Source organism: Sarcophilus harrisii, chromosome 5, assembly GCF_902635505.1.
Source record: "Sarcophilus harrisii chromosome 5, mSarHar1.11, whole genome shotgun sequence".
In the NCBI taxonomy this organism is placed as follows: Eukaryota; Metazoa; Chordata; class Mammalia; order Dasyuromorphia; family Dasyuridae; genus Sarcophilus; species Sarcophilus harrisii.
This window is the reverse complement of record NC_045430.1, coordinates 253,995,700-254,018,253: the sequence shown is the minus strand read 5'-3', so window position 1 is coordinate 254,018,253 and position 22,554 is coordinate 253,995,700. Positions and strand designations below refer to the sequence as shown.

The 22,554-nt window shown below is 42.2% G+C and overlaps 1 protein-coding gene across 4 annotated transcripts in view; it reads left to right on the top strand.

Moving 5' to 3' along the window:
- The window catches only part of RFTN1 (raftlin, lipid raft linker 1), a 174,326-nt gene that overhangs the window by 8,535 nt on the left and 143,237 nt on the right, over nt 1-22,554 (top strand). The window contains exons 1-2 of one of the 4 annotated variants that reach the window (XM_031940304.1): nt 5,010-5,091; nt 6,529-6,681. In XM_031940304.1, coding sequence (XP_031796164.1) covers nt 6,537-6,681 — 145 coding nt within the window. In that variant the 5' untranslated portion in view covers nt 5,010-5,091; nt 6,529-6,536. Of the gene's footprint in view, nt 1-5,009; nt 5,092-6,525; nt 6,682-22,554 lie in introns of those variants that run through there. The other 3 variants (XM_031940305.1, XM_031940306.1, XM_031940302.1) reach the window with 3 other exon arrangements.

Below are 22,554 nucleotides of genomic sequence, written 5' to 3'. Positions count from 1 at the left end.
GGACATCCCAGGCCCCTCAACAGATCCTTTTAATCAAATAGTTTGGCTGATAGAACGTTTCCATGGAAACCCTACAACACAGCCCCAGTTTGAAAAGAATGTGAAATAAGTCCTCAAACTGTACTGAACGTAATTTAATTTTTCTGTGATTCAAAAAGCTCTTTGGGATCTTATAGTATAGGAGAAGGCCATGGAGATCAGGGCCATGTTGCCCAATGGGCATAGAAGGCACGAAAGGTGAAGAGCCAGGAGCTGTGCTGGGGGGTTTGTGTGTGTTGGAGCCTGTGTGGCTAGCCTGGCATTTATATAGGGTGTCCCCAAAATCTTAATGCACTTCAGTCTTCTTAGGGAGTTGATTAATAAATTTTTCTTATTTCTTTTTCTAAAATGGGACTATTTAAATAATTTATTTCCTCTTCTGTTAAACTGAGCAATATATTTTGTAGGAATTCCTCCATTTCACTTAGTTATCAAATTTATTGACATATAGTTGGGCAAAATAACTCCTAATTATTGCTCTGATTTCCTTTTCATTGGTGGCAATTCTCCCTTTTCATTTTTGAGACTTAAGTCTTCATGACTTGAGATGGCACTAAGACTTTTGGGACACCTTGTGTCCTACCTTACACGTGTTATCCCATTTGGGTTGGCCCCTGGAAATGGGTGCTATTTTTTTATCACCATTTATAGATGAGGAAATTGAGGCTGAGAGCATCAAGAGCTAAGTTGGAGAGAAGTAAGATTTAAATCCAGGTCTTTCTGACTCCACATTGTCTCTGAAGGTACTTGAGGGCCAGGGAATAGACCCCCACCCTCACACCTCTGCCTGCAAAAGTGTCATAAGCACCCTCAGTAGAGACATATATTTATTTCTTTTTCTTTTTTTTTTTTTTATCAAAGCTTTTTATTTACAAAGCATATGCATGGGTAATTTTTCAACATTGACCCTTGCAAAGCCCAAAATTTCCCCTCTTTCCCCCATCCCTTACCTAGATGGCAGGTAGACTAACACATGTTAAATATGTTAAAATATAGAGACATATATTTATTGAAAATAATTTTGATTATCCATTTCCTCAAAAGAACCCAAATTAGTCAGTCACTAAGCATTTATTAAGTGCCTTCTGTGTATCAGGAGCTTCACCATAAGACATCAGAAATAAACAAACCTGGCACATAGTAGGTGTTTAAAAATGCTTAGTGAATAGGAAAAAGTTTCTGGGACCAATGAGAACTTTAAACTGAGTCCTGGTATTCCTATATTGTTAATGCTGAGAAACAGAGGGTGGGGTTGATGGATAAATGTGGTTCTTGTGTGAGGGAATCACAAGTTGGTCCTTAGTGAGTCCTCAAGTAGTGAGGGACGCCTCTTCCGACTACAAGCGCAGCATCCAGGGTCTTGCCTCTCCCCTCCCACAAATTCTGGGGACCTCCTAGTTTGAGCCTTGGGCAGAACCTATTCACCCGATGCCGGGGAAGAATAATGATGTCATGGCCTTTCATGTTTATTTTTAGCAGCCTCTCAAGGTCTGTCTTATTTTCATGATGATTTTGGAATGTAGCCTCAAAAATCCCCCAGATCCAAATCTTTGAAAACATCCACGTGCTTGATTGAATTTTTCAGTTTCCATCCAAGTTTTAATGGGATATAAATGTTTCCTCAATGTTAATTTACAAACATTTATTAAGCACCTACTATGTTCTTGGCACTAGGGATGTGTATATAGTGAAATAATTCCTGATTCCAGGGAGTTTGCTCACGTTAGCTGCAGGAGTTTGCCATTTCTTATTTTTCCTGGGTGACTGAGTGATATAATAAGGCATTTTGTGGTTTTTATATGGAATTAAATATGGAAATTAAAAGGCAAGTTTGCCAAAGGATACGAGGTAATCACATCTAATTGCTTAGTGCAGTAAATCGAGGGTGAGTTGTCTCTGGTAGGTGTTTTTGTGCACTTTTCTAGCTGTTGGCACTTGTTAAAATTAATTTTTGTAATTTGCTATGAGTTATAAAACAAATTAGTTCCAAACACAAATAGGTTTTGTGCTTGAAAACTTAGAGCTAATATAACATATTTACCACCTGCATTTGTATCAGGCTTACTCAAGAAAACATTGCAAGTTGTCATTATAAGGAACCAAGGTACTGAAGTTGTTTTTCAAAAACTATTTTTGACATTCAGGTTAAAAAAAATACCCTTTTAATGAGAACATCATTTTAAATAAATTTCTCCATGTTTAGAGTCATCTTGGAAAAAACATAGAAATAGATGTTAACATCCTCCTTCAACCATTAAACTTTGCACATAATTTGTGCTTAAGTAATTGCATAAATGTTGTTTTTATCCAAAAGAATGGAAGTTCCTTGCGAGCAGGAACTGTTTTCATATATTTCTAGTGCATCAATATCAATTTCTAGTGAATTAATAGCCTTTGGCTCAAATTAAGATGAATTGAAATCAAGCGTTATGTTATATTACATGTCGTTGTTTAATCATTTTAATGCTCTTTCTTGTATATTTGTCCTTGTTAATATTTTACAGCAGCCTAATGGCGCAGTGCCCTTTGGGTAACCTCCACTTTAAATTCTTTGCCAAGTGTGGGATTCTATATTTTTTGGACCCATCATTTCTCCGGGAGACCATTGATGAGAAAATATAAGCTTCTTTAGAGCAGGGGTGATTTTGTGTATCTGTATCCCTTAGCACATATTAGAACTTAGTAGATGCTCATGATTTCCCCCAGAGCCTGAACTCTTTTCCACGTTCAATTCTACATCGAGGTCATTGTCCATTTCTAATATCGTTCCCTGCACAGATGGACTCTTGGTCTATCAACTGTCCCTGTTTGCCACAGGGGAACAAGATTTCCTAGACATTAAGATCCATCAAATACAGAGATTTACTCTTTCCTCCCTAATTTTGACAGCTTCCCTTATTGTAACCACATGTATTTTGTTCATATAAAAACTTAAATTTGTTATGAAAATGCTGACATCTTTTTTGCTCTTTCCTCCTTCTGATTTCATCGTTAAAGACTCTTGAGATTTTCTGTTATGGTTGGATCTAACGCCAAGCTTCCATTTTTCCTTTGCTTCTTGCTCCATATGTGATGATACTGCTCATAATCTTGGACCATCCTCCTAGGAATTTTGCAAATGGGCATATGGTTTTATTTATTTATTTATTTTTATTTTTTTAAATTTATTTTTGGGCTTATGTTTTAAACCAGCGTTGCCTTTAGCCAATAATGAAACTAATGGCCTTTCTCTCTGTTTTGGAGTTGGGTTTCTAGTGCTTAGCACCAGAGCGAGGCTTCTGTGTCATCTGTTAACCTGTCTGGTTTCTTAAACTTGTTTTTGGACATTTTGCTATATGACCTCGATGTAGTGGGATCTAGTGGGACAAGAGATAGTGAGGAGTCCAGTGTCTTGGGGACTTGGAAGATGGCGAAATAATAGGGGAATGAGTAAGAGGGGAGCTTGAAAGTCGGTCCAGTAACTGGGACAGAATACCTGGCTAATAGTTGTTGAATAGAATTCTGATGCTAAGTCCACTTCTTTTTCCATTGTTCTGTAGAGGGCCCCGATGGCTTTTAACTCCTCTGTGTTAGAGGTGGAGGTTCTCTGACATTCCCTTGACCCCCAGACATCCCCAGTCCCCATTTTTGCCTCACTTCCCTTCTGCTACTTTGCCCCCTCCCACCTTTTGCCCTATTTCCCATCAGTAGGAATTGTGAACATTACTTGATGGAGTCTGGGGTTTGTAGAGTGACAGATCATATGGGGGGCAGGGTGGGAGAGACCTAACATGTGGCCAGTGATGGTGTAGTGTCTATGAAGCCCCCTTGTTGGGCTAGGGGGCGAGCAGGATGGGCCCAGGCAGCCATCTCGGTTCCCCTTTGGATGCATTCCCCTAGGCATCCTGGGTGGATGGAATTGAGTGGAATTAGAGTTTGGGGGTTAATCTTAGCCACAGTTGGATTTCAGAAGCTAAAGAACACTCTTCCATGGCTTCCTCCCCAGGAGATCATTCCCTTTCCCCAGTGGTTGGCCATTTTCTGATTTTATTTGGTTAGGGGTAAAACCATTTTGTTCCACTCTTTGGGCTAAAAGCCTTCAAAAGACAAATCTCTGCATTAATATACAGCGGTGGTAGAATGAGCTGAGGGCAAAGTTGTGTCACTGTCCCTTCCAGGGCTGAGGTCCTTAGTCCTACCCACGCCCATGTTCAGCACCTTGCCATTTCTCTGGCTCCTCCACCTCTTTGTATTTCCCTTTACAGCACGCATTTTTCTATATCAGGATGATTTGTGTTTGTAGCTTCCCTCCCCTTTATCTTCTCACTGGAACCTTGGGGAGAAGTCTTTTTTATCCGTGATCCCACCAGAAATTTGTGTTCCCTTGCCAAAGTCGGTGATCAGTAAAATAATTTTGGAATTGAAGAACTTCCTGAAAGATTACTCTTGCAAATACCTGTAGAGCCGACGGCTCTTGGGAGGCTCTGGGACCCTGTGCTTAGGATGGGGAAATGGAGGAGACATCCCACCCACCCTCTTGGAGCTTTGGATGCAAGGTCTGGCCATCTCAGACCCTTTCCTGGCATGATGGAGTTGGCCCCCATTCCTGGGCTTTATGTGAACGTCCCACCCCCAAGGTCTTTCTTTAGTCATACCTAGTGGGATGAAATTATGGTCCTGTGAGACTAAACCCTATTTGATCCCATCAACAAATGAGATAATATTTGTCAAGCACTTACCACATGTCTGGCACATAGTAGGTGCTTTACATTCCCTTCCCCCCATGTATATGGTAATAATATTTATTATAAATAAACCTATACTATTTATAAAGTGCCTACTATGCACCAGGCTCTGTGCTAAGTAAGTGCTGGGCTTAGAAATCTCAAAGAACTAAGAGTAATTATGGTTATTTAGGACTACGTCTTTCTTCCCGCTCTCTGGCCACGGGAGACTGCTGCTTTCCCTTCCCAAGCCTCGTGCTTAGCCTCGAACCTTTTGTGTCCAGGATTAAGCGTCGTTGAGGGAAGCTTTCCTCAGGGGACCGTGAGGTGATTGTGGGATGGAGAGGAGGTGAGATGGGCTCTATCTCTGACCACTGCCAAACTTACCTGTTACCCCCTAGTGCAGAGGTCCGTCCTTCAGGGTCTCCCCTTGTTAGGGACTCCGCCAGAGCAGATAGCCTTACCCATAGGGGACCGTTACCTAGGTAGTCGTCATACATCCTAGTGTTTTCAGGCTGGTCATTGGGCAGATTTTCTATAATTACCCATAAATCACCGCCCACCCACTCTTTTCAGTATTAAGGTGTTTTCGGGCAGCTCCTAAACCGCTTTACCCCCCTCCCCATCCCCATTTTGTTTTCCCTGTGCTTGCCAAATTGCCTTAGGAAACGCGTTGCCCTGAGAATGGATTTAGCCAAGAAAAACTCTTATCTCTGAAAGGAAGCAGTCTGTGTGTTTCTGTTGGAGATATTCTTGGCTACTTAATATTTTTGTGAATTATTATCTTTGATAGCAGGGCGTGTTCTCCAGAGAGTTAGAGGATATTGGGCATTCTTAGACTTTCATGCACAAAAGGAAAATATCTTACTCTGAAGTCTAGAGAAGGGATAAAAAGTCATTCCGCTTCAGTATTACTCCGCCTAAATAAACAGAGAGACCTCATTGTTTTTAAGCCCCTAAAGACTCAGACCCAGCACGCCATAAGATGCACATTATTTTAACATTTCTCTGAGTTTTTTTTTTCCCCTTTCCATTCTGTGGCTACAAATCTCTTTTCAAGCACATGTTGATTTTCTGCTTTCCAATTTCTGTCGCTGTGCTATTAGTGTTCAGTCTGCCTTCATTTCGGGCTAAAATGACTACCTAAGAGCTGGAAGCATACTATTATTTCCCATGGTTCAATCTAGGGAAGGAAAAGGAGGGGAGGGGGAGAGGACTTTTAGCTCCAGGGCCATAAAAGTGCCAATGGCTCATTGTAAAAATGTTTTCTGAATGTAAATGCTGTTTAATAATCGCTGTCGAAGGCAGAAAGAACTTTGGGGTCTCGAGATTGTAACGGCGACTTATTATTCCGGACCGGAGATGGATCTATTGTTTTGTATTTTTTTTTCCCTTTTCCCCGATATGTTGACAACATAATGTTGTCGATTGCATCATCTGTCACGTTTTTATCAGCCACACAAATGATGGTGAAACGCGGGATCCCCCCAACCTAGACGCAGGTAGAATACGGCCGTGCTTTGTGAACGCGTCCGACAGCCGGTAATTGTCTCTTATCAGAAAGTCAAATTCTCCTGATGAATATGGCCTGTTCCGTCCCCGAGTCTTTTATTCAATTACCCCCCCCCCCATTTCATAAATGCTAGAGGGCAGTTTATATTTTGTTCACGGAAATCCCAGAGACTTCTATATCTTCTAAAAACAAAGTCTGGGGGAAAAAAGGCATTCATGGCTATTTTTCTCTCTTCCTCCCTCCCCCTGCTTCCTCTCCCTCTCTCTTAAGCAGCTGCTGAAATGGGTTGTGGACTGAATAAGCTGGAGAAGCGTGATGAGAAACGGCCTGGTAATATTTATTCAACTCTGAAGAGGCCCCAGGTAGAAACCAAGATCGATGTTGCTTATGAGTACCGCTTCCTGGAGTTTACCACGCTGACTGATGGTGAGTGCTTCTGTCCGTCTTCCCTGGTGATGGATCTAAATCGGGAAACCATGGTTACCTTGGGGTGGGGGGAGCGCTCGTGGGATAATAAATGAGAAGGAGTCCCCTTCCCCAGAAATTTGGCTTCCGTGTCCCCCACTCCCTGCGGCCCTGTGTATTGAGAGGGCCATCGGGCTCGGGCATTCCAGAACGGCCTCCAACTGGGCAGTCAGGGCAGGGACGCTTGAGACTCGTGGGAGATTTCTGCAAGAATCAGCTTTTTTCTGTCCCTAGTGGAGACCGCAGCCTCTCTCTCCATGTATGAGAACTCTCTTGCCAAGGTAGATTGCGACCCGTCTGTGATTGAGATAAGCCCAAGTGGTCCCTGCTGGATTCGAACTCTCTGCTTCCACATTTGCCCATCTCTGTTATCAGCAAGTGTGAGCTCGGATTTTACTAGGCCCTGGGGAGAGACACAGAGTTAAAATAAACTCCAACTTCTACTCTCTGGGGGTTTGTAATTTAATTATACGTGTGTGTGCTGTCACACTAACTGGTGATATCTTAGGAACATACGATGATAGATTGAAACCTGAGAGGAATCTGAAGAGACCCTTCATTATAATGGCCCCATTTTTCAGGTGGGGAAACTGAGGCCCAAAAGCAAAGTCGCAAAGAGGGACTTGAATTTAGATCAGTTCCTTCTCCGGAATTTTGAGTCAGACTGTTGTTGAGTCGTTTTGGTCACCACTTCAGGTCCCTGTTTGGAGTTTTCTTGGCAAAGATACGGGAGCGTTTGTCATTTCCTTCTCATTTACAGATGGGGAAACTGAGGTAAAGAGGGTGAAGGGGCTTTCTCAGGGTCACACAGCTGGTCAGTGACTGAGGCTGGATCGGAACTCATAAAGTCCAAGCCCGGGGCTCTCTCCACTGAACCACTAGCAGTCAGTCAGAGGGTGGCCTGGGACTTGCAAGTCTTGCCAAGGTCGCAGAGCCGGTGCACGTCCAGTTATACTTGACCAAGACCTTCACACGTCCAAGCTTGGCTCTCTGTCCACGTTCTCTCTCCTGGACAGAGAGGACCTATGGCATTCCCAAAGTTTCGGTGACTTAAGGTCCTTCCCCCACCTCAGGCAGCATTTATTAGACACCAGCTTTGAGCCTGGCGCCTTGCCCAGGGCTCAGTTATACAAATATCTACAAACTAGGGAAAAGTGTCTGGTTGGCGGCCGGAGGAGTTAAGGACTCCAGAGAAAGAGGGGTTTGGAATGAGCTGCTCAGGGAAGACTTCCCAGAGGAGGCGGCCTGGGAGCTGGAGTTTGGACGAATGGCAGCATGAATCCTGACCCTGCTTCTGGGTCTTGCTGACCCGGTGGCCGGCAGGATTTCGGAGAGCATCTTTTGTTCATGTGGTATCAGGGTGGAAGGTCGTGGGTGTCTTGGGTGTGAAGAGAGAGGGCAGCCCACCCAAAAACGCGGTGCCGTGGGATTCGGCAGGGTCCCCACAAACGTTGGCCGTCAAGGAGCGAATCTTGGGTGCCCAGAGCTCTGTGGCTGGCTCGGTTTTCTGTGCAGAGCCCCCTGAGGGAGGGAGCCGCCTGTGGGCATCCTCCATGGGCGCCCGTTGGCTCGGCTACAAGATGGCACTGACAGGACCCATGTAGAGGGTTTGGTCCCTGTCTGGCGAGGGTGTGAGCCCGGGAACGACGCTGCCGGCCGCCTCAAGCCCTGGGGGGCTTGTGCTGATGGAGGCAGGGCTGCTCAGAGGCTGGAGCTTTGTTATCTTCCTCTCTATAAGGGGGAGACCGAGAGATCCTTGGGCAGCCCAAGAAAGGGTCTTGTGGAGAGCCGAGTTCAGATGCCCCCCCAGACACTCTGCCTCAGTTTCCTCACTTGTAAAATGGTCAGCACCTGGCTCACAGGATGGTTGTGAAATGAAACGAGCCGACATGTATAAAGTGCCTCGTAAAACTTAAAATGATCTGTAACTGCTTGCTGGTATTATTATTAATGATAATAATTATTACTGTCCTCAATCCTAAAACAATTAGCATGATTAAATGATTACTTATGTAACAGAAGAGTATTAATTACAAAGTATTATTCATTATATTGTATGAATGTTGCTAACCTTGATTCTAAGAGAATTAATATCATTAATATAACATGATCAGTGATTATTTATGTGACAGAATTGTATTAATTATGTAATATTGTGAATTATATGAATTATTCTGATTAACCCCGATCCTTAGATAATTAATATATGATTGATACACTATGATCAGTGAATACTTAAATAAAAGAATTATATTAATGACATAATTATGTGAATTATTCTATCTGCTTCTAATAGCATGAATTCATATAACTAATTATTATAACATATAAATAATTACATGGCTTATAATTACATAATATGTGGCAGATAATATATTACCTATTACATTATGTGCTATGTAATTGCACAATATGACAGATATAATTAATATATTATATGACCCATTACATTAATTATATAACAGAATTGCATTGATTCAATGACATAATTATGTTACCCTTTCCCTTCAGATAATGATTATATAATGGAATTAATCATATGACAGAATATTAATTATGGAATTAATTCTATTCTATTAATTATTTTCATCCTTGATTCTAAGAGGTCATATAGCTTGCCCAGAATCCCACAGGTGCCTTTCCTGGACCATATCTCTAGTTCCCTACGCCAAGTCCAAGTCTACTAAGTGTTCTTCCCAGCCTTACAGGCCGCAGGAGTTTTAGGGTTTAGTTATTTATTTTTTTGTCTAGACCTGTGATTTTCTGAGATGATGATGATGATGATAAAACAAATATGTAGGCTGCAGGAGTTTTAAGGTTTATTTATTTTTTTTTTGTTTAGACCTGTGATCTTATAAGATGATGATAAAACAAATACATAGATTGTGGGAGTTTCAAGGTTTATTTATTTATTTTTTTGTCTGGACTTGTGATTTTCTGAGATGTCGATGATGATGATGATGATGATAAAACAAATAAATAGGCTGTAGGAATTTTAAGATTTAGTTATTTTTGTCTAGACCTGTGATTTTCTGAGATGATGATAAAACAAATCTCTCTCTGTTTTAAGTCATAGATTACAGTCTGACTGGATCTTCCTAACAATCCTTGGAGGTGGGTGAAGGGGGCTCGGGCTTAGCCGCGTTGTTAGCTGCCGTCCGGCCCATGGCTTGGGGAGATGTGCGGGGACAGTTGACAGGCCCCTGGACCAGGCCTGGGCCCATTGGCCCCTGGGAGGCCGCTCTGCGCCTCCTTCCTCCCCAGGATGCTGTACGTGGGATGTAGTGCGGGCTTTCCTTGACTTTCTCTTTTTTTTCTTTTCTCTTTTTTCCTTGACTTTTCTTTGGGGCTTTCCCGCCCAAGGCAGCAGGAACATTGACTCCTCGGGCCTGTCTGTCCTTTCCAGGGGAATTTCAGTAGCGTTGGGTTAAACTCTGAGCTCCTGCTTCCTTTCCCCTCTCATTAAGAAGCCGCAGCCTCTCTCGGGGGGCACGTGCGGTGGTTTGATCCTGCTTTGGGTAAAAGCACTGTTTTCCATGATGAAGTTATTTAATTTCCGGCCTGGTTTCACAGGCTTGAGGCGGGAGGGAGGGAGACTCGCTGGGCTTTGGCGCTCCTTCTTTATTCCGTGTCTCAGCAGAACTGGACTTAATTTTTTTAAATGAGATTGACTAGAGGAAGTGAGGGGAAAGGGCAGAGATGAGTTATGAGTCCAGAAGTTCACTGGTGGGTGGCAAGCTAAAAACAGATCCCACTGCCCTGCGTGAGACGCAGAACAGGAAGGGGAGCGATCCTCATGAACCGTGTCCCAGAGCCGCCGCGAGGCTTCTGCCCGCTGACCTCTCGGGTACACTCTGAAGACAAATGAGAATCTCTGCCAGGGAGGTCCCGGCAATCCGGGGCCAGGACACTGGGAAATCTGGTCTGCTGCGCGGTTGCTGCTATCCCAGCCCCCTCTCTCCTCAGGGCTTCCTTCTGTGGAGGAAGGGGCCACGCAGCTCGCTTGGCGTGGCTTCCAGATACGAGGGGACGTAAAAATGGCGCTCCTTTTTTTCTAGGGCCACAGATCCAGTCGGGGGGCTAGGAAGCCGCACAGAATCATTGGTTTCTCATGGCCCAAGTGGTAACTTTTAACCACCTAAATACAACCTGCAGGACTCTGAAATCCATCAGGGATTGTCAAATGTACACTAACGATGACAATGGTATTGTCGGGTTTGCAAAATGATGTTTGATCCTTGCAGCAACTCCGAAATAGATACAATTGTGCCTGTTTTTAGGTGAGGAAACTGTAGGGAAGGGAATAAGCATTTATACGAAACCCATTGTATGCCAGGCTCTGTGCTAAGTAAGCACTTTACGCATAATATCTTGTTTGATCCTTACAACAACCTTGGGAGAGTAGATACTATTATAATCTCCATTTTTATAGTTGAGAAAACTAAGAGAGCAGTTAAAAGACTTTTATTCTTCCAGTAAATATTTAAGTGTCTACTATGTACCAGACACTGCTGAGCATCTTGCAGATATGTCATTTGATCCTTACAGTATCCTTGGAGGCACGTGTTATTATTGCCCCCATTTTACAGATGAAGAAACTGAGGCAGAGAGTGACTTGTTCAGGCCACACAGCTGATAAATGTCCGAGGCAGGATTTGAACTCGGAGATTCCTGACTCCAGACTCAATGCTCAGTGTTCTTTGCCACCGAACTGCCCCCATCTGAGATGGGGCCCCCTTCACCCACCTCCAAGGATTGTTAGGAAGATCCAATCAGACTGTAATCTATAATTTAAAACAGAGAGAGAGATTTGTTTTATCATCATCTCAGATATGATGATATCTCCCCATATCAGATATGAATTGGATAATCCTATTTGATTATAAGAAGGGAGATTTATTTCAGAATGGTTTCCTTGCTGAAAATTATTTGAATATATTTATATATGATAGACTTAAATAAAACAATTTTAGATTTAGAGTTATAGAAGTTCATGGGCCTGGGGACTGAAGGGCATTACTTAAGGAGTAATAAAACATTGTGAATGAGTGTGGGCAGAATGTCCTTAAAGAGAAATTAGCCAGATCTGGCGATAGTATTTGGTAAAACACCCCGAGGGTCCAGTATGTACAAAGCTTTAAGTTTAGAAGGGCAGCGGGTCATCCCTGTGTCTGCCTCTAAGAGCTAGTTCGGTTCTGTCCCTCTGAGACATTCGGGTGGGAGCTGGACTGGAGGCTCTGGGTTGATCCCTTGTTGACGCCAAACCCCAAGTCTGCACTAGAACCACTCAAACTGAAACCCAGCCTGTCCCAAACTGACCCCATCTTTTTCCTCAGACTGCCCCCCTTCCAGACTTCTGGCTGCTGTTAAGAAATGGCCCCGCCATGCTGCTCCCCAGTTCCGTTACGCCAGCCCCGTCCTCTCTCACCTCCTCCCACGTGGCCTTCCAGATCTCTCTCCTCTCCCAGCTCCCCCTCAGCTCAGCCCGTTTGCAAGAGGGCTTCGTCTATTGTCAGGGTCTCTTCCTTCATCTGTCTATCTCCCTTGTCCCTGTTCTCTCCCATCTCCAATCCATCTTCCACACAATTTCCAAAGTGATTTTCCTTAAGCAGAGACCTGTCAACTTCTCTACTCGTTCAACCTCCTTGGCTCCATATTTGCCTCTGGGATCAAATATAAATTCCTCTGTTTGATCTTTAAAGCCCTTAACCTAACTTTCCATCCTCTCCTTCCTGTATTTTTAGTACAGCCAGACCTGTCTTCCCTTCTGTTCTCATACAAGACACTGCATTTCTTTGTGTCCTTTTGCTTCCTATCCCCCACCTTTGCCTTACACAGTCCCCGAGTTCAAGCTCTGCCTCTGACGTATACCGGGACCCTGGTGGGCAAGTCTCGGGACCCTGGATTCACATAGACCATGCTGATTTTTATGGATAAATATCCCAACTAAACCAATGCAAATCCATCCTCTATACCTTTCATGGATTAAAAAATCATCAACAAATAATAATAATAATATTAATAGCAGCATTTCTTCAGTGCTTTAAACCTTGCGAAGTGTTCTGCATATGAATTTAATCTAGAACATTTCAAAATACAAAGAGAACAAGAAGGTCCAGACTTCGGTTTTTTACATCGTTTGTGAAAGTGTATGTTCAATTTAATATGTAGAAAGTTCCCATTTTTCCTTCTTTGCTCTGTATCGCTTCATATAAGGCTTCCCATATTTTTTAGTATTCATGCGTCATTTCTTTTTTTAAAAATGTATTTATTTTAATATACATTGCTTTAAGAATCATGTTGGGAGAGAAAAATCAGAACAAAAGGGAAAACCAGAATCATGTGTTGTTCCTTTTGCAACACTAACCTTCCTGGATGTTCATATACCATGGTTTTTTTGGCTGTTTCCCAATCATTCATTAACTGGTGGACGTAGAAGTTGTTTCTGTTTTTTTTTTTATTGTTTTTATAAATAATTATTGTTCAGTCAATAAAGCAGCTGATATTTATACTGAGAAATTAATATATTCAAGGTGGAAGGTGGAGAGAAGAGGGAGGGGGAAGGAGTAGGAGGTCTACAATAAAGCAGGATATACTGATTCAAATAGAAAAATCATTTCTCTGAACATCATTTTCTTTATCTGTAAAATGAAAGGTTGGACTACATTTTTTAAAGCCTAAAATCCTCTGCTATAATGTCATCTTTTCCTATAAGAGTTGGAGTAGATATAGAAGACTTAGACTAAAAATAACTAACAATAAAAAGCTACTTAGATTAAAATGTAAGCTTCTCAAAGGCAGGAATTTTAAAATTTTGTCTTTGTCACCCTAGCACCAAACACAGTGGCTGACACTTAGTAAGTGCTTAATAAATGTTATCAAGTTAAATTGGTAATAATAATAATAATAATAGCTAATGTTTATTTGGGGCTTTAAATTCTTTTTTACACTTCGCAATTATATCTTCAGAAGAATACTGAGACCCAGGTGCTCTATGACCCCCATTTTACAAATGAAGAAACTGAGGGAGATAAAAGTTAAATGATGTGCTCTGGGTCATACAGCCAGCAAATGTTTGAACACGGGTCTTCCTGATTTCAGACCCAATGCTCTCTATAATGTGCCTCCTGGCTGCCTCTACAAACAGTAAGCTTTATGAGAGGGTGGAGAAGGGAGAGATTTCGGATTGGCGAATTTTGGGGGTGTCATTGGGGTGGTGGGCTTGGAGCTTGCCCTGGAATATTTAGATAGGTCCAGAAGTAGAGAGAAGACATTGCAGATATCTTCACTGTAAATCACTTTTATTCATGATTAAATCTGAACCGTGCTAGTGTTTACACTACTATTCTCAAGGCTTATGGGTTCTGCATTCCCACAGCCATTGGGGGTCAAGAGCATGTGACAGCTCCCTAGTTAGGCGCAAATAAAGCAGAAATTCTTAATTCACCTAAAAATAGGTTTAGTTTAGGAAAAGAGAGGGAGGAAATAAGCATTTGTTAAGTACCTACTGTATGCCAGGGACTCTTAAATGATTTACAAATATCTCACAACATCCCTGAGAAGTAGGTGCTGTTATCTCCATTTTACAGTAGGGGAAACTGAGGCAGAACAGATCAGAAACCACTAGAAAATATCTGAGGTTGATTTGAACTCAGATCTGCCCTATCCACTGAGTCACTTAGCAGCCTCCAGAGAGACTATAAGTAGAATGATTCTTCCATTTAAGTGCTTACCTTGAACTAGGGCATTCAAACAGCTCTCTGGGAGCTTACATGTGGTTGGATTTGGTTTCTCAGCTTTGCTCATTGCTTGTCCCTGATTCAGCTAGGACCTAGCTTCCTCTTCAATCAGAACCCATTTTCCCCTTGCTGCTAAGCTCTCGTGATCCAGTCCTTCCCTGGAACAAATAGCTCCCGAGCTGAGTGTGTGGGGGATGAGGGGAGCTTCTTTGCATCCGTTCATTCCAGGTTCCCCCCATCAGCCTGCTGAAGCTGTGTCCCCTGCCCTGCCGCTGACATTTTCCCCCCATCTTTATTTGCTGGGGTCTTTTTTCTAAGAGAGGAGCCGGCCATCTCGCCTCGTACGGCTTGTGTGTTTTTGTGAAAAGTAAAGGAATGATGACGAACTCTTCCCCAGCGATCCTGCTTGTGGAAAAGAATACAGCCATTTACATGTCTTCCTCCCCATCAAAGGAACCCAGTCACCTTTGCCCCTGGAGTGGAAGCGGATTGTCAGCTGGTTGGCACTGAGTGGGAAAAGAGGGAGGCTTAATGGAGAAGCCATTAATAATTTACTCTAATAGTGTAATAGTCACTGCTTTTGTACCCCAAAATTTGTCCAACCGGAGGCTTACGGATGCAAAGTGAGATCAATTATATTGAGTGATGACAGGCTCCCTGTTGAGAGAAGAGGGAAAATGGTGTCGTCACTTGCCTCGTGACTAAGAAATTGCTTTTCTTAATTGTACAGAACAGAGAAACTCCTGGGGATGTAATTTCTTTTTCTGAAGCTTGCAGGGGGAAAATCGAAGTTAAAGATAAAACCAAGTTAAAGAAAGGTTCAAACGGCAGCTGTGGAACTGGCCAGCGTCGCCCGGCACAGACAGGTGCCGAGATGTTGGTTCCGTAGGTTCAGTTGACCTCTGGCCCCTGGTGGGGATCGGACTGATGCTGGAGCTGCTCTGCTGATGTGGGCAGTGGTCTGGGCCGAGATGGATGTGGATTCGTGTCTTCAGATCAGATTCAGGGTGATGGATTTAGACCATCCCCGTGTATTAGCCACTGAGGCAAGAGAAGGACTTGAGAGAATGAATCTCTGGTCTAGAGACCAGTGTGATGAGAAAGTTCAATGGAGGAAGGGCGGCAGCCTGTTTTAGTAACCAGGAATTTGTAAATATGGGTCTGTGGGGTCCCACTCCCATTACTTTGCATTTGCAGGCAAATATATTTATTAGTAAAATGTGTATTTAATTAGTAAATATGCAGACACACAAATTACATATGCATATTCATGTTGACTTCACTAATAGAATGTAAAGGCCTAAAGGATAGGAAGTTCAATTTTTGTTGTTATGCGGTTCCTTAGAGGCCGAGTCCAATCTTGTCCCTATATATGAGGAAACTGAGACAGAGAGTACTTTATTTAAATGACTTGTTCGGTGTTAAACAGCCGCTGAGAAACAGATTTGAACTCAGGCTTTCTTGGGTTGGAAGGGCTTTTATCAGGATGGAAAAAGTTGGAAGTTTAGGTTTTTGGGGACCTATGTATATGTATATATGTGTGTATGTATAAGATACACATTTATTTATTTTGTTAAGTATCTCCCAACCATGTGTAAAAAAAGTTAGCCTTCATTTTTTAAAAAGTTTGAGTTTAAGTTCTCTCTCCCCTGCCTGCCCCTCCCCATCCCTTGAGAAAGGCAAGTAATATAATATTGATTATACATGTGAAGCCATGCAAATATTTTTCCATATTTATCACGTTACAAAACAAAACACAAAACCCTAAGAAAAATAAAGTTTTAAAAAAAGCTTCAATCTGCAGTTTTAAGCAGACATTTTATTGTCGTTTAGTCATTTTTCAGTTGTTTGATCCTTTGCAATCCAATTTTGAGGTTTTCTTGCCGAAGATACTGGAATGGTTTGCTCTTTCCTTTTTTGGGCTCTTTTTATAGATGAGGAAACTGAGACAGGATTAAGTGACTTGCCCAGGATCACACAGCCATCTGAGGCTGAATTTGAACTTTGTGACTTCAGGCCCAGCACTATCCACTTTGCCATTTTGCTTCCCTTAAAGAAACATAAAGAATCTAAAATCATTTCTGAAAACCTCCCAGAATTCTAAGTCAGATTTAAAAAAAAAAAAAAAAAAGGTATTTGGTTATTAGAAATCAGAGTGAGTTAAAACCAAGAAAGCTGGGGGAGGGGGTGCACTTGAACTTGACCTTGTAAGACTGGGCTATGGAAGTATTACAGGCGAAGGAACTGGGTCTGGGTCTGGATTCATCATAATACTTGATGTTTTTATAATGTCTCATAGAGTTTTTTTTTTTCACCTCCCAAATTATCTCATTGATCAAAAGATAAGAAAACTAAATAGGAGTGGGCCTCTATCGGGGAAATAAGGTTGAATAGAGAGGGCGGGTCAGATAATGGACATTAGCCATCTATTGAAATCAGTGGCTGCAAGCCCCACCTAATAATGGTCATCTTGGGCACCGGGCCAGCCTCTGGGGCACGGCCGGGTCAGCCTCGGCCCCCAGGGACTCGGAAGGTGTGGGGAGGAAGAAACAGTCTGAAGTTTATAGTTTTAAATAATAGTGTAATTTGAGGTTGGACTTCCTTCTGCGGAAGGGGTTGGGGCAGGGGTGGGAGGGAAGTGTGAATGGGCAACATTTTCACATGGACTCGGGATGTTAAAAGTGGCCGGGACTTTGAGAATGGGGGCTCCCGTTTTACAAATGAGGAAATCGAGAGCCACAGGGATGCAGTGACTGGCTCAGGAGTCACTCTGACAGAAGCAGGACTGGAATCCAGGGCTCCGGACTCGCCCCGATACAGTCTTTCTTGGCAGGTGTTTTTGTGCCATGGACTCTGGTGCATCCTACGGACCTGTTCTCACAAACTGTTTTCAGATGTGTGAAATGGAACATAGTTATTGGTCTCGTTGTATCAGCCCGTTGCCACAGTGTATTTAAAAGAAGCCTCGGATTTTCAGATCCGAGGTGATCCCTCTCCCCTGAGCATTCTCACAGCCCTACCTACGAGGGCCACATCCGCCATGGCTGTAATTGCAAGAACAGACTTGGTTCTGGCCCGCGGAGATGGTCTCCCCAGGCCGGTACAGGTTGTACTGCCATCACAAGTAGGAAATAACATGAAAATAATGGCCTGAAACGCAGCGGAGGATTTTCTCCTGCCTCTGGGATTTTTATCAGTGCCATCACACCTGGTAATTTCCAAAGGCAGCGGCGGGAAGCCACGGGGTGCCATTTCGGAGCCCCCTTACCCCATCCAGGCCATATTTGCCTTGTCCATTCCGCCCCCCCCCATTTCCTTAAGGTCCAGAGACCCCCTCCGCTACCACATTGTGATTCCTTTCCCCCAACCCCTCTCTTTTTAGAACTCTAGATTCTTCCTCCCCCAGAAAAATTGTAGACAGTGTGGGTCCTCCCCCCTTCACTTTTCAGGATCCAAGCCCATTCCCTACTGCCTAATTAACACTCTTCTCTGCCAAGGTCTCTGAAGCAGGGCCCCATGCGGGCGGTGATGGTGAGAAAATCATGGAGGGGAGAAAAGAAAAAGGAGGGGGTCGTACAAAGGTTTCTGAGGCTGATTTCCCTTGAGGACCCCTTCCCTTGGCCCAAGGGGGAGAGCATGGCCACCCTTTTCTCACCCCCTTCCACACATCTCTCTTCCATGGCCCTCCTTTTCCTTTGTGATCTTCTTTCTGTGGCTGTTAGTACCTTCCCCCATCCCACTCCCCAATTGTTGTCTTCCTCACTGGCAAAGAACAAGCTCCATAGGATGGTGGATTTGGAACTGGAAAGCACTTGGAAGCAGCAAGTCAAGCTCTGCCTTTTTACAGATGAGGAAACTTTGGCCAGCTTGAAGGAAAAAAAAAGACATGAGATATCCTAACTATCCAAGGTAGAATTTGAACTCAGATTTTTTTATGCTATAAAGATTTTATCAGGATGGATGAAGATAGCATTTCAGATTTCTTTGGCCAACTTAAAAAAAAAAGGCATGAGATATCCTAAGTATCCAAGGTAGAATTTGAAGTCAGGTCCTTTATGCTAAAAAGATTTTATCAGGATGGGAGAAGATAGCATTTTGGATTTCTTTAGCCAGCTTAAGAAAAAGCATGAGATATCCTAAGATACCAAGGAAGAATTTGAAGTCAGGTCTTTTATGACTAAAGGAGAGTCAATCAGGATGGGAGAAGATAGCATTTCAGATTTCTTTGGCCAGCTTAAAAAATCTTAGTGCTCTCCTACTATACTTTTAATTTTTTTTTTGGGGGGGGGGGCTGGAGTGTCCCAAGTTATTCAACATTAGACTATTCTTAATACCAGGATCGTTAGATCCTGTGTATCTCCTGTGGAGATTGAAAAACATTGTGAATACCAAAAGTGAATCTAAAAGATTAGTTAATGACCGAAGAAGATCAAATGAGATAGTACTGTGGCAGAATGCCTGGCAGTCGGCACTTAATAAATCATCTGATTCCTTCCCCTTTCTCGGGGAACTTTGGGGATTATCGAAGGGGTTTTCCAGGTTCCCAAAGGCAGGTCAGTGGATGTTTCTTGTTTCTGAGTCCATTCTTTGTCCCTTCTCAGTATCTGCTAAAGAGATGAGTGTTGATGGTCCGCTCTGTTGACTGTCTGTCTCATTCAATGCCTGGCACAGTCTGGACAATCGATGGAAATTCTTTGTCCATTTTAATTTTTTAGGCCTATGGTTGGGCCAGGCTCTCTTGTAGGTTTTTGGGTTCTTTCCAGAAGGCTGCTATTGTTCTTTACACTGAGCTTATTGGAGCCAGGCTGATATTATCTACCAATAGGAGTATTTGGGGTATCTCTCCATCTCCATAGAAAACTCCCATTACAGCTTAGATTCTGAGCTGGTATAAACATGACAGTTATAAACACTCTTTCAAGTCTGCATTATCCTGGTTTGTGTCTCACCTGCTCTTGGTGGCCTGAGAGTTGGTTGCCAGGTCGTATGAGAAATCTTGCATGATTTTAGTAGGTCTGAGAGACATCGTATTAGAAGAGAACCTTTTAAACTCATTTTTTATTTATTTTATAAATCTTATCGACACCTTTAATTTTTATATTATATTTTATATTATTTTAGTGTCTTTTATTTTGTTATTTAATATATTCATGTTAATTTTATATTTATAGTTAAATTTATAGTTTTATATTTAAAGTTTGCTGATTATCATTCCTCTCCTCTTTCCAGAGAGTAATCCCTTATAACAAAAAATAAAAAAGAAAAAAAAATTCAGCAAAAGAAGCAGTGTGGAAATAGTGGATAGGGCATTGAACTTGGAGGAGGGAAGACCTGGATTCAAATCTTACCTCCAGCTGTGTGATATTGAGCAAGTATTTGTATTGTACTGTTAATAGAAAGCCATACCCTCAAGTCAGTTCACATGACTTGTTTGGGAGTCATAGTCTTTAATCATGAGATTCCTGCCCTATTTATAATAGAAAACTACACCCTCTGATGTAACCCACTGGGAACCATGACTTTGTGAGATAATTGTCTAGCTTGAACAGTAGAGAGGCAGAGTATTCTATTCTGATAATTCAATTCTAAGCAGCTAGAAAGTAACTTGATGTTACCTGTTAAATCGAGTCTGGCCCTTGGTCCCATCCATTTATCGTCGTCATGGCCATTGTACTGCTAACTTAGCAGACAAGCTTTTAACTCCCATAGAAGCTGGTAGCAATAAGCTTTTGGAAGACAGAAACTCTTTACTGCTCTATTAGCATCAGAGTCTCCCTCATAGGAGGTTTTCAACAAGTGTTTCTTGGATTGGACTAACGTGCAGATGTAGAGAGTTTGGGAATTTTCCCAAGTTTATCCTGACCCCCAGACATATCCTGGAGCTTGTTTTTAGACTGTTCATGATATTCTCTTGCCTTTTTTGGACCTTTTTTCTGTCTTGTAAACGTGAAATACAAAATCTTTATTTCACTCTATGACCTCCTGGACAAGTGTTACCCTGGCTGCCTTCCTGCGAGATTAATTATTGAAGAACAACAGATTTCTTCTAGGTTGTTTTCTTGCCCTCAATAAAATCATTTCCACTGTCTGTCTTCATTGATAGCTTTCCACTTTTTGAGCAACATTTAAAATGGGCTCTGATCTCAGAATTCAGGATCACTTCATTTTTCTAGTGGAACATGTCTTTACAGTTACAGGTACAATCTGAGTATCTTGTGGTTTGGATACTTGAGAGTCTCCACCATCTGGATACAGGAAAATGAACATTTTTGATCTTCAAATATTGTAACAAAATAGTTTTTTTCATTGAATAAATTCTATATAAATATTATTTACCCATTTTGCCATTGATGCGATGGATAGGCTTCAGATCCTGACTCTGGCACTTACTAGTCATGGGGTTTTAGGCAAATCTTTTAATCTGTCTGATTTTCACTTTTCTCATTTGTGAAAATGAAAGGATTGGGTTACATGACCTCTACTGTCCCTTCCAAATCTAACTTGGTGAGCCTTTATTTCTCATTTATTGAGTGATTGTTGTATGCAAAGGCTGGGTAGTGTGGGAATGACAAATGAGCCATAGAGTCCTTATGTTCCAGGAATTTATTCTCTACTGGAAGAAATTAGGCATAAACCCAAATTACACTAATGAAGACTACAAGGTAAAAGGACTACAGAGAGTTTCAAACTGCTTATTTAATCTGGGAGCATTATCTTCACTGTTGAACAGATTGACATTACAACTAACATTACTATATAAATGCTAACGTTTACATTGTACCTACTGTGTGCCAGATACTGTGCTTAGCACTTTATAAATAGTGTCTCATTTGATTCTCACAATAATCCTGAGAGGTAGATGCTCTTATTATCTCCATTTATGGATTATTATCTCCCTTTAGGGCGAGTAGTGGTTAAGTGACCTGCCCAGGGTTACATAGTTAATAAGGGTCTAGAACCTGAAGGCCGGTCTTCCTAATTCTAGACCTTTGCCAATACCTAGATACCAAAATAAGGAAACAGTGATAAGAATAAGTGATAAGATAAGGTTTCCTGTGGGGATGTGTGAAAAATATACTTTGGAATTGGATGGTTTGAGAAAGATAAGGATCATCCTGTCTGTCCCTTTGAATGTCCCTTTTATAAACTAGTCAAATATACTTTCAAAATTAGTTTTAATTCTAGTTTCCTACCTAAATTGTCAATAAAATATGTTGGGCTACAGTAGCGTCAAGGTAGTGTCTAATTACGGCTGATCAGGGCAATATAATTTCAGAAAGCTCTACTACAGATGGTGTGCAATAAGTGATACCTAATTGGTGGAGAAAGAAAGGGAGTAAGAGAATAAACATTTCCATAATACCTACTATGCGCTAGGCACTTTGCTGAATCTTTTACAAATGTTACCTCATTTGATGCTTAATAAATGCTTGTTGGCTGGAATTGAATTGAATGGAGTTGATATTATTGACTTAGCCACTACTGAATTTAAGGGGGCTGATTGATTTCCTTAAGCTCTGACATCATTGCCCCAAACAGAGGATAGAGTATGATCTATTCTCATGTGATAAAAATGAGTGGTGACTTTTGGCCCTTCATGGTTTAAACAAATGTGCCCTGGAGGTCTGGCCCTGGATTTTTGAAGATGGCGATCTGGCCTGTTGCCGTGAGTCTGTGCCCTCGGGTGGTAGAGAAATAAAAAAAAGTCGTGTTTATGGTTGGCTATGTTAGGAAATGCCGCTTTGGGGTCTGGTTTGTGGGAACTGGGGTGTGGTTAATGATAGGATTGAACTTTGCAGCAAGGTTAGAGGCTGTGCCTTGGAACATTATCTTAGGTCATATCATGGTCTTTTTCCTGGCTCTCGATGTTTGCTTCTTTTTAGCACAGGTAGGAACCAGAATTGCTGTAGCTATTCTGCTCTCTTGTCCTTATACTTTTAACTCTGTATTTTAAGCTCTATCATCTTCAGCATTGATAAAAGCAGTAGGAGGTGACATTATTGAGGGCAGAAAAACAACTTTGAAGGAGGCTACTTCAGCAGGTGGTTCCAATGTGAATTTTGTGGTTCAACTTCTTTCTCTGGTTTTGAGGCCC